At 32.5% G+C, this 12,814-nt stretch overlaps 1 protein-coding gene across 2 annotated transcripts in view; it reads right to left on the bottom strand.

Moving 5' to 3' along the window:
- Nucleotides 1–12,814, bottom strand: part of RTKN2 (rhotekin 2) — a 148,718-nt gene that overhangs the window by 109,034 nt on the left and 26,870 nt on the right. For both annotated transcript variants that reach the window (XM_007963328.3, XM_073019113.1), the window contains exons 3-6: nt 10,192–10,250; nt 5,601–5,654; nt 4,091–4,208; nt 572–769 (exon numbers count right to left, since the gene is read on the bottom strand). In XM_007963328.3, the coding sequence (XP_007961519.2) occupies nt 572–769; nt 4,091–4,208; nt 5,601–5,654; nt 10,192–10,250 (429 nt within the window). The remainder of the gene's footprint in view (nt 1–571; nt 770–4,090; nt 4,209–5,600; nt 5,655–10,191; nt 10,251–12,814) is intronic.

Below are 12,814 nucleotides of genomic sequence, written 5' to 3'. Positions count from 1 at the left end.
CAAGCTAAACATCTCTACTCTGAAAATCTGAAATGCTCCAAAATCTGAAACTTTTTGAATGCCTATATGACACAAGTGGAAAATTCTACACCTGACTTCATGTGATGTTTGAAGTCAAAACTTTGTTTTATGCATAAAATTATTAAAAATATCATGGAAAACTACCTTTAGGCTATAAGGTATGTGTATGTGTATGTATGTATATATATGTGTGTATATATATAACGTTTAGTCCTGGGTGCCATCCCCAAGTTATCTAATTATGTATATGCAAATATTCCAAAATCTGAAAAAGTCCAAATCTAAAACACTTCTGGTATGAAGGCTTTCAGATAAGGGATATTCAACTTGCATTAGAATTCTAAATCACTAAAAACACTCTCAACCAACGTCCTACCTTTTAAGGAGGGTATTAAGGATACCTCAGTTGAGTAAATGTCAAATAACTAAGTTTTGTTTTTGTTTCATGATGTTTTTCCATTTATAAAGTAAACATACACTTCACATGTAATACTTTAAAATATCACAAATGTGTAATTATGTCACCATAAATACAGTATTAAAAACTTACAAAACAGCAGGGCTGAGGAGCAAGCACGTTTCATGATCCTCTTCTTGAAGCACTGAACTTATTTTCTTTCCTGTAGCTTTACTTATAGATGTCTTGAGTTTCTTAGCTAGCTTTCTTGGTGTGTTGGTTATAGAAGATTCTTCTGTACAGCAACTATATACTTCCACCTTTATCTGAAAGTCTGGCCCTGCTTCATTACTAAAAACAAGGGCATTCATAATGTTAGAAATTTAACTCAGTAGAAAATAAAATTACAACATTCTTTTATGTTTATGTAACATTTAAAATCAGCATTTGACATCAGGAAAATGCAAATTAAAACCACTATGAGATACTACTTCACACCCATAAGGATGGCTATTATCAAAAAGGCATGAGATAAATGTTGACGAGGGTATGGAGAAAAGGGAACCCTAGTACACTGCTGGTGGAGTCATTATGGAAAGCAGTATAGAGGTTCCTAAAGAAATTAAAAATGGAACTACTACATGATCCAGCAGTCCTTCTTCTGGGTTTATACTCAAAGGAGATAAAATCATTACCTTGTGAAATTATCTGCACTCACCTGTTCATTGCAGCATTATTCACAATAGCCAAGATACTGAAGAAACTATAAGAATGCAGCATTATTCACAATCGCCAAGATATGTCCACCAACGGTAAAACAGATAAAGAAAATAAAGTATGTGTGTATACACACACAACAGACAACCATTCTGCCTTAAAAAAGGAGATCTTGCCATTTGCTACAACATGGATGAACTTGGAGGATATTAAGTCAAATAAACCAAGCATAGAAATAAAAATATTGTATGATCTCAATTATATGTGGAATATTTTGTTAAAAGAGCTCAAAACCATAGAAATAGAGAATAAAACAGTGGTTACCATGGGCAAGGATTGGGGGAGAGTAAATGGGGAGATGTAGGTCAAAGGACACAAAATAGCAGATATGGAGGATGAACAAGTTTAGAGATACAATGTACTGTAACAACATGAGGACGAATGTTAATAAAATTGTGTTAGAGATTTTTGTTATATAGATTTTAGCTGCTCTTGTCACAAAAAAGTAACTATGTGAGATGACAGATGTTAATCTGTTTGATTATAGTAACATTTTACTATGTATATGTATCCTGTAACATCGTGTTATAAACCTCAAATATACACAATAAACTTTCTTTTTAAAATAAAGAAGACTGCAGGGGAGCCAAGAGAAGATTGCAGAATGTCCTCAATAAGTGCAAGGTTTATGGGGGAAAAGTAAGAATTTGGAATAAGTTTATGTTAAAATACGTTAATGAGACAGAATCTCTCAGTGTTTACTTGGCATCTAAATGGCCTGAGAGACTTACTGCAACTTTCAGAGATATCAGCTTCAAAACTATGGCAATCTTAATTCAGTTTAACCAATATATACATAGGGATGTTAAAGAAAGAATAAAATACCCTGGTTATTTTGTTGCCAATACTATTTCTCCTTGTCATTCCTTTAATACATTTTTAAGGTATCTATAAGTGTAATTTTTTGAAATGACTGTTCTTCCAAAAAAAATCTGCTAAACCTTTAGTTTTCATTTCTTCTTTATAAAGAGTCACTTATAGTGCACTCTTCACTGTTTCCCCTGACCCGCCCCGACTTTTGCACCTAATAACTATAAATAACATTTTACTATCTGGTTATATAGGGGAAAAAATATACTTCAAAGCATGAACTCCTTGAGAATGGCTGCTGTCTGGGTGATCTTTGTGTTCTTAATCTAGTATTGTGCCTGGAATGTAGAAGGTACTACATATATATTTATTAAATCAATATACAAAATTCTGCAATTTTAGCAAAAGTTAAGATTGGCTTTGCCCTTTTTCAGACACAATGAACTACCTTTAGCATTAAAGACTGTGGTGGTGTTACTAACAATAAAATATACTTAAGACTGCAAAAGAGGTCCATCAGCAGCAGATGTTACTTGCAGATGGAAGATCCATCAGTTTCAGAGATTTAAAAAATGGAGCACAGACTTTTAAAGATATAAATGGCCAATCTATAGTTTGAATAAATCCCAGGAATAACTTCCAGCTATTTTTATAGTTTATTATTTGGCAACTTTTAAACATACAGTATTCCTGGTAATGACTAAAAAAGTCAATACTTAGAGAAAAACCAGAGATCATAAATATTGAATACTTATTAAAAACAATCATCATAACAAAAAGCACATTTTTCAACATTTATAACATTTGCCAGCAGTTATTTTTAGAACAATTTAAAATATTTACAGAATTCTCAAAAAATTATAAATCATGTGTTGTCTTCCTAACTTCTATTGTTCTTTCCCTGGAAAAAAAAAAAGTCTGATTTTTGTCTCCATGATAAAAACAAACAATAGCACAGTGATGTGAAGAAAAGGGCCCATTAACAGGTGATTTTGGCAGGAAAAAAAAATTCACTAGCAATAGCTGATAATGGAAATAAATGTATCCAGATAACCAAGAAAAAAGTAATTTTTTTTAGCCTCAATTATGTAAGCATTTGGGGATATGTTTTGGACCCTAAATAAATTCATTTGGTTCAATACAGCTTATAAGAAGGCCTGCATTACTACTTATAACTCAGAACAATGCATTTTATTTTTCCAGGCTATACTATTACTATGAGACACTGGACCAGAAGCCACAAAATATGGTTTGCTACAGGTTTTTTTAATGTTATGTGAGTGGCAAAACTAGGCCTCTGAAATCTCACCTGTCTAGCTCCATAGCTGAAAATGGCAAAAACCATGCATATGAGTTTTTATATTAATAGTTAGTAGCTATTAACATTTAGATCTAAAGATCATGTCTTCAAAAGTCTAAAATACAAATCCCACATTGATTTAGGCACACAGAACCTTTGAAGGAGGGCAGGAAAAACTACGTTAGTTAAAAATGATTTCTATGGCTACCCAAGGAGTTCTTTCTTGTTCTGTATTATGACCACAATAAAATGAGCCTGTAAAAGAGCAGGGACCATAAAAACAGCCCTGAGGATCACCCATTTTTTTTATTGTTTTGAAGTACATGAAAGGAGTGCACCATAAGAAAAAGAACACCCCAAAATTTCAAAGTGCTCTTCCTATAGCATGTACTTCAGGACTATCTTGTAAATAAAGTTGTCATACTATTGTAGTATTTCTGCAACCAAATATCCTACATGAGATAAAAATCCTGTTTTATGCTTAAATTATCTCTATATCAAATAACATTACAGGATATTCTTTTGTATGCAAAGCTTAGTTAATAACTGAACTATAAGTCAAATATTTATTGCTAACAGTAATTACAATATTTCCATTTTTATTTTACATCAGAAAATTGCAGATAGAGAAAAGGACTTCTTCTGAACAAAGTAATTTTTTAAATCATATTAAACATTTAAAGATCACTTAAACATTTAAACATAAAAAGAATCCAAAAACCCAATAAGAACTTCCTTTTAAAAAAGAATTTTAGATTTTTCTCTGAAGATTAAAAAATACTTACAATATGGTTACATTTTCAAAACATATATCTGTGATTGTTTTATCTACATTCACCACATCAGTATCAAACACATTAGCTCCCATTTTGAATAAACAAAAAATGGCATAGCATTGCGATCCTGGAGGAAAAATAACAACATATTAAGCAACAATCCATGTAATAAATCATTATGTTAAAATCTACTTGAAAATGAAAAATACTAGCTTAAAGATGATTAATAGACTCTTTTCATACATTGTATATTGTAACTCTTAAGTCTTACAGTGACTGTTCTGCCAGTATATAGGAATACCTTACTCAACTAGAACACAACAATTAAACACGGAAGCAAAAATAAAGTTAAATATATAGGCCTCTCAGCAGCCTAAAGAAACCACCAAACTCATAAATTTTATTCCTATTAAACTCCTTAAGCTTTAATTAATAGTAAACTTTATATACACGCACACGCACGCGCACACACTCACACACACACTACTACCTCTGTCATTTTGGTTTCCAAGTCTATTTAAGAAAAAGATGTTTTTTATTAGAAGAGGTTAAGAGTAGGCACATTAACGACAGCAAAATATTTTCCACCAAACTAACAGCAAGGGAGGAAACCACAAGAAAAAAAAAAAAAAAAAACAATAAAATAGACATGAGAACACAAAAAACATAGCTGCTGGGCCTTTTAATTTGGTGGTGTTTTAAAAAGTATTAGGTGATTAAAGGGCTAAATCCTCATTTTGAGAAAATGTTGCTCTTCAGAAAAACTTATTCTCTTTAGTAATCAGAAAGCTTTACTTAATTCCCACATGTATTCCTTTGTAAAGTAAATTATATTTCCTAATTGAATAACAAACACTAACCTGATTTTAAATTCTTCATATAAAACTAATTATGCTTAATATGATTCAGTTTTTAAAGTACAAGGAACAAAGCTATCACAATAGACAACGAAGATAAAGTATTATCATATCTTTCCTGCTTTGCCTCTAACAGCTAGAAATCATTTGAGGTTAATTTCCATGACCTAAGCAATACATGGATTTGTAAAGACTATATAAAACCATAAAATACTGAAGGAAAAAAAAATCAGATCAAGCTAAAAATTTTTCCTTATTTCATCCTGTTAAATAACCTGAAGTAATGAAATAAGGCAGAAAAATCTTCCAGACTCTGGTCAAATACAAGAAATGTTGGCTTTACCTTTATTCACTAAACATTTTCTGCTTTACCTTTATTCGCTAAACATTTCCCTTCCCCCGTTCCCACTCTGAACCCAGTACTCACTGTCCTTGCACTGGTTCCCATCAACAACTAAAAGTACACTACATATGCACTATATTAATTAGTATCAAGTAACTGCAACATATTTATATTAAAAATCAGAAAACGGTTCAAGATGCTGCTTATTCTTTCAAATGACATCAATTTATTTCAGCAAGGAAGCAGTCTTTTTTCTCAATAATCAGATATACTACATACTAAAGAAAACATTTCAATTACAAATTAAAATCATACATACGTTCTTTATTGCTGAAGTGATCAGTGTCTTTCCACATTAGTGGTATTCGAATATCTACAAAGAAGGGAAAAAGAAATGACAAGTAATAATTTTGGTTTTATTCTTTACAGTGACCTGAACCTCTGCATTCCATAATAATTCTGACTATTAAAGCTAGCATAAAGTGTTATGTTTTACAGCCCATTTTCTAGATGTTGTTTATAGTTTGTACTTTTAAAAGTTATTTAATCTGTGAAATTACTGTGTGATGTAAAAATATATTCTTATAAAAATAACTGTTCTAACTCCATATATATGTTTCTTCCTTACTGATTAATGATGACATCTTTATCATATATGCCATTCTGAGTAAATACCTGTTCCTTGACTATACTTTTATGAATCTGAATCATTTATTAATTACTGTCTAGCTAAATACTAACACCATATTATTTTTCCTTTTTTTTTTTTTTTTGACAGTGTCTTGCTCTGTTGCTCAGGCTGGAGTGCAGTGGTGCCACCATGGCTCACTGCAGCCTTGAACTCTAGGGCTCAAGCAAATCTCCCACCTAAGCCTCCCATGTAGCTGAGACTACAGGTGTGTGCCATCTGTTGCCCAGGCTGGAGTGCAGTGGCGCGATCTCAGCTCGCTGCAACCTCTGCCTCCCAGGTTCAGGCGATTCTCCAGTCTCAGCCTCCCAAATAGCTGGGACTACAGGCATGTGCCACCACCCCTGGCTAATTTTTTTCTATTTTTACTAGAGATGGGGTTTTACCATGTCAGCCAGGATGGTCTTGATCTCCTGACCTTGTGATCAGCCCGCCTAGGCCTTCTGAAGTGCTGGGATTACAGGCGTGGGCCACTGCGCCCAGCTGCCTACTTTTTACACCTTTTTTTTTTTTTTTTTTTTTTGTTGAGACAGAGTTTCACCATGTTTGCCAGGCTGTTCTTCAACTTCTGGGCTCAAGCAATCTGCCCTCCTTGGCCTCCCCAAGTGCTGGGATTACAGGCATGAGCCACCATGCCTGGCAACATTATACTATTGTAACTATTGTACCTTTATAATATACTTACTAATCTGTTAGATATATTTCTTTTCTGAAAACACCTTATTCTTACTTGCTAATTTCTTCATATAAATTTTAGAACAAATCTTGTCAAAATCCCCCTTCCCCAAGTGTTTTATTAGGATTCCATTATCTAAATTAATTTAGGAACTGATAACTTTATAATATTCTGTCTTTATATAGAATAGCATAACAATTTGCCTTTACATTTTATTAAGGTTATTCTTGAATAATTAATATTTTTGTTTTTTGGAAGTTTTATTGTAAAGGATATCTTTTTTGGTATTATATTTTCTAATTAGTTGTTATTGATTTTAAGATAAAGTACCACTTTTTGTATATTTATCTTGAATCCAGCCACTTTTACTGAATCTTTATTCATTCAAATAGAGTTGAAGTAAATTCTCTTAAGTTTTGTAAGTTTACAATCTATTATCTTTTTTTTTTTTTTTTTTGAGACAGAGTCTTGTTGTATCACCCGGGCTCGAGTGCAATGGTGTGGTCTCTACTCCCTGCAACCTCCACCCTCCCCCTAACCCCTGTCCCCGGGTTCAAGTGATTCTCCTGCCTCAGCCTCTGGAGTAGCTGGGATTACAGGCATGCACCACCACACTCGGCTAATTTTTGGATTTCCAGTAGAGACAAGGGGTTCACCGTGTAGGCCAGGTTGGTCTCAAACTCCTGACCTCAAGTGATCTGCCTGCCTTGGCCTCCCAAAGTACTGGGATTACAGGCGTGAACCACCGTGCTGGGCCTACAATCTATTATCTTAAAACAGTATTCAATTTATCTATTTATTTTCAATAGTTTCATCTTTTATCCTTATTATTTTAGCTAGCATTTCTAAAATTGTTAAATTATATTGATATAACAGACACTGTAATTTTGTTTTTGATTTTTATGAGAATGCTTTATTGTTTTGTAATTATGACTTGGCTGATATCCTGCCAAAAAGTCCACTTCTTCTTGCTTGACCACAGCTGCTGACTCATTTCATTTCACAACTGTACTTATTCACAGCTGTTCTTGCTCTGTTAGGATTAACAGAGCATTAACTATTTACACTATCATGGGAGGGACACGGATCCTGACTTCCTTTGCTGTACACTCACAACCTGTGGGTCAGTCTCCTTCTATCCCATGCCTAAGAGAGGAGGGTAGATATCAGCTCCACAAGAGAAGTTGGATACCGATTTCCCAGGTAGTCTTGCGCTCTTCAGACAGCAATGGATTTGTAACCCATCAATTCTATTTCTGAATTCAGCTTCCAATAATAGAACTTCCTTCAGGTTCTTGCAAATGGCTCAGTTTCAGTTTACAGTACTCTAACCTTTGTCTTGTTTTATGTCTTCATTGATATTTTAATGGTAAACTAAGAGAGTCATAATAAGACAGCTGACTTGATGCTATCAAGTCCCAGAAATCTGTCTATCATTTTCAAAAGTGAAAACTAAGGTACTTGGTGAACTGATTTGGTTTATTCATTAAATTAGTCGGTCACTAAGCTAATTACCACAATATAATTACGGTAAGTACTACATTTACATATGGTAAATATTTGGTGTTCAGCAGAAATAATAAGAGTAAATTAGTGATTTAGTTTCATAAAGACCTGGCCAGGGAGTGGTGTAGCTGGAAACAAAAAACTCAGGTATTTTCTGGCTATCAATGTATCAAAACATTATGAAACTTCGTTGCAAATATTCATCTTTACCGAAGCAAAGGTCACATTTTCATCCCAGTAGCAAAAGAAAATGGATTTATAAAGGTGAATTCATTTTTTATTTTGTTTTTACAAACACATACAAGATATAATTAAGTCTAGGCAAAGATGAAAAGACATTACGTAAGTATCTGATTTTCTCAGAGTTTCCGTTCCTTAATTTAATTTAAAATTATCTTTTGGAAAGAAGAAACACATGCAGAAATATGTTCAATTTTTACATTTGAGTAATTGTGGGCAGGAAATAGTTTTTTATTTTATTTTAAATACTTTTACTTAATAGACTCCTTCTAAATGTACAGTTATTTCTATTATGAATTGGTACAATCAATAAACTTATGAAATGACAACAGATGTTGACTATCATGGCATTTGAATGTTTAACAGCAACTTAACATATCTCATTTATATACTGAGTGGCACTATATTAGAAGCAAGAAACGAAGGATATGTTTAGTTTTTATAAAATCTCAAAGATGTACAGTAATTTATTCACAAAAAATTTATTACACATAATAAACAATACTACATAAAAGTACATGTTTGACAGCAAAAGGATACAAAGATAAAACATGTTTTGTTTTGTATTATAAAGATAAAAACAACTATAAATAACTATAAAACAAGCAACAAATTTTTACATATTCCAGTTATTTTCTGAAGAATATTGTGCTTAGCTGAATGCAATTCTTCAGATTTTGGCCATTTATGTACTTTGTAAAATGTAGGTCTACCATCCTGTGTGATAATTTTGTTTATCCAGAAAAATATTACTAGAAACAGTCCCTTAGGTGACGGTGCCTCAAATGTAGCAGGCTCTCTAGTACAAGACTTTTGGCCAATAATCTAGTGATTACTTAAGGACCCACGGAGGTATATACTGTTGTTTCGAAAATGTATTGACAAGAAAATAGTTGCAAAAGTGCATTATCTGACTACTGTACACACGAGTCAGCCATGTATTCATTTCAGTCTGTGGCATCTACAAGCCATTGTCTTTAGCTTCCTGAACCCTTTGGAGAAACTGAGACTGCACAGCATAAGTGCCATCTAGTGGTGAAAGGTCTCCTAACTGCATGAGGAATTCAGAGAAAGGAAACATCATTTCTAGCTGGAATGGCAACAGAGATTATATTATATATAGATGAACAAACAGATCTTCAAGAGAATGTAGTTATTTCACAAGCTAATTGGGTGTCAGAAGCATGGGTTATGTTGCCAGGACAAGGAGAGAAATGTCTGCTAAAGCAGACAGCTTATGTTTAGGAGTAACAGAAGATATGACTAGAAAAAAAAATTGGGTCAAACTGGAAGACTGAAGAAAAATGTGTGGTCTTTACACTACAGGCAATGAAGAGCAGCCATTCATCCAAGAGTCACTGAGCAATTACTATGAGCCAAGCACTGTGCTAGCTTCTAGGTATAAAGTGATGACCAAAATAAACATGGTACCAAAACCTTATGGAACTTCTGACCTAGACAAAACATTAAAAACATTATTATAGCTTCTGAGCAGGAAAGGAACAGAGTCAAAAGACTTGGGTTTGGCCCAGCTCAGTCACTTACCCTCTGAATCTGCAGAAAATAACAATTACTCTATTTTACAAGGGTGCACTAAGGAGAAAACTGTAGAGTATGCAATGTATAAAACAGTTTTCTTAAACTCTAAAGTTCTATATAAATGTAGCACATAATGCTGAAAATAGTGTTTTAGAACAAATATTCTGATAGAGGCATGAAAAACAAAATGAAGAGAATGGAGACAGAGAATGGAGAATGGAGAATTTATTCAGCAATATAAAAGATTCATTTATAGCATACCTGATATGGCAATCTTTCCTTTACACGCTGTTCGTTCTTTACTTTCAAATTTCACATCACTGTCAAAACAAAAAACCTTATGGAAAAAAAGATCTTTTCTAATAAGCAATTGTTTTAACAGTGTTTCACAAATGTCGAAATATTAAAAGCAAATGTGTATCCATGAATAATAATGACTTCCAGTTAATGTAAACTATTTGACTCAAACTTTAAGATGTTTAGTCAACAGTTAGCAAGTTAAAAGAAATATTTGGAGCCACTCCCTGATTTTTCATATAAACTTTATATTCCTTGATGACTGTATACTGGTTACTTTACGATGACTTTTGTGATCACTTGTATCTGTAAACAAGATGTACAATATTTGTCCATGTCCCCAGAAGTATAATACCTTAGCTCACAATTTCATAAATTACATTTCTAATTTACTAAATACAGTGGCCTGAAACAGTTAACAAACTTCCCAATCATGTAATTTGCTGTCCAGGAGTATCTAATCCATATAGAATCTGATAAATATCCAAAAAAGTACCCTCTGCTGTATAAATATCTACAGTTAATATCATATTTAATTTCTTCAAGATTCCAAAGAACTAAGTGTATGCTAAAACAATAAAGTAACAAACTAAGATGAGAAACAGAGTAGCTCTGTAGACAGAATAAAATTTAGAGAGAAAAATATTATGATTCAAAGGAAATTATGGGGATATAAGACACTTCCAAATCTGAAGTTAGAATATTTTATTACCATGAAAACTTTAAAAATAGATAGAAACAATCCAATCTTTGACTATTTCTCCAATATCCTATTTTCCTAATAAACTGCATTTAGAGATTAGCATTCCATTTACAGGGCAATAATTCCAAGACTATTCTTTGTATTTTTCATTCCTATTTAATTTAGTCAGAAATTTGCCATTTGGATACTGTTGGATTCTAAGAAGGCTTCTGGAGAAAGACTGGATGGAAATTTGATATGGGACGTTATCAGAAGGAGATGACAGCAACACACTGCTTTCAGTAGGTCTGTTAAAAACTGCCAATATATTCATTATAATGCATCCAAATATGAAAACAAATATATCATCCCACTTTTTTGCCCCTTTACTGGATTAAACTCGTAAGTATATAGGTGGTATATTTCAAATGGGCTAAAATAATTTACTGATGTAAAGTTCATAAATTTATGAGATATTTACATAGTATTTATAGAATTATACATTAGGTATGACTAAAATAATGCAGTATATTTAAAGCCATATATTCTCAGAATTCTATCTAATTACTTTATGGCCATATCTGGTATTAAAACTAGGGAATTCACTCAGTGAAAAATAAAGTTTCATTGAATCATAAATTTTAAAGAGTGAAGTTCAACATTTTATATTAGTTTGTCATGTCAGAGAAGATTATCTTGCTTATTACTTAAGTTCAATTCAACAGTTCAATCGAACAGTTTATTATCTATTTTCGTGAAATAATATACTGAAAGGCCCACTAGAAATCAAACACAAATCTCAATTTCTTCGAACTTGTACAAGAAATACAATACAAACATAATTGGTTGGCATTTGAAAGTAATATTTCTAAAAATGCCTATATGAGCAACGCATAATATAAATTCTTAAAATACTTATTTTAGTGAAAAAGCACAAGGAAGCTCAAATATAGTGAGTAACAAGTATTATGGAATAGGTCATAGATTATGCTAAAGTTGAGATCCAGTAGGTATTATTAAATTGGATTAAATTTGAGGCTTTGGCAGGCAAACGAAATTCTGAAATACTAGAACTACCAAAAGCAAACTTGCTGAATATTTACCAAGAAAAATTTCCCCCTTCCAAACTATTCAACTACCTGGCAGAGTATAGCTTTCTCCCCTGAAATTATAAATTATTTGCATAGGCATTTCCAGGACTGGTGAGCAAACTTATTATACACAAATATTGTCAAACTATAATATAAATTCAATTAACCATATAATCTTAGAGAATTAAGTCTGTCTTTTAAAAAATGAGAGGAGAAAAACTGAAGTAATTCAGCCTTAATTTTCTGAAGCTTGAATTACTTTCAATTCAAATAACAAAACTGCTATTTAGGGTACTAAAATGTGATGTTTTTCTAATTAATCCAAATTGACAATGAAATTGCTAAACACTATCTGTCTAATAATGTGCTACTGTAGTTAATAGTTTAATATAAATACTTGTTCAAAAATCTGCAATATTAATGCTAATTCTGAATGCTAGAATTAGAGAGCCAGCCTGAGGAAACAGAAAATAAGCACAAAATTACCAAAACAAAGCACAGCTAGATAATAGTGTACCTTATTCATACAAACCCAGTCTAGAGCATTATTTTGGTTGAGATTTGTAAATGCTAACTTAAAAGACAGAGATAAACATATAAAAGACAAACTTAATTTGTATTACTTATATTCCTGCCTGTAGGTAAATAAAATGACCAAAAGAGGGTGCCAATCTGCCACATTGTTGCTCAAAAATCTGTATTAAAACTGACTGAGTAAATACAGATTATCCTATCTTATACTGTTCCAAGTGGGAATTTAAAACAGCATTTCTTTGCCAAAATTAACAAGTTATAATGAGAAATAGCCCAATGA

This window comes from Chlorocebus sabaeus, chromosome 9, assembly GCF_047675955.1.
Source record: "Chlorocebus sabaeus isolate Y175 chromosome 9, mChlSab1.0.hap1, whole genome shotgun sequence".
Classification (NCBI taxonomy): domain Eukaryota; kingdom Metazoa; phylum Chordata; class Mammalia; order Primates; family Cercopithecidae; genus Chlorocebus; species Chlorocebus sabaeus.
The sequence above is the reverse complement of the archived record's forward strand: the minus strand, read 5'-3'. Positions and strand labels throughout refer to the sequence as shown.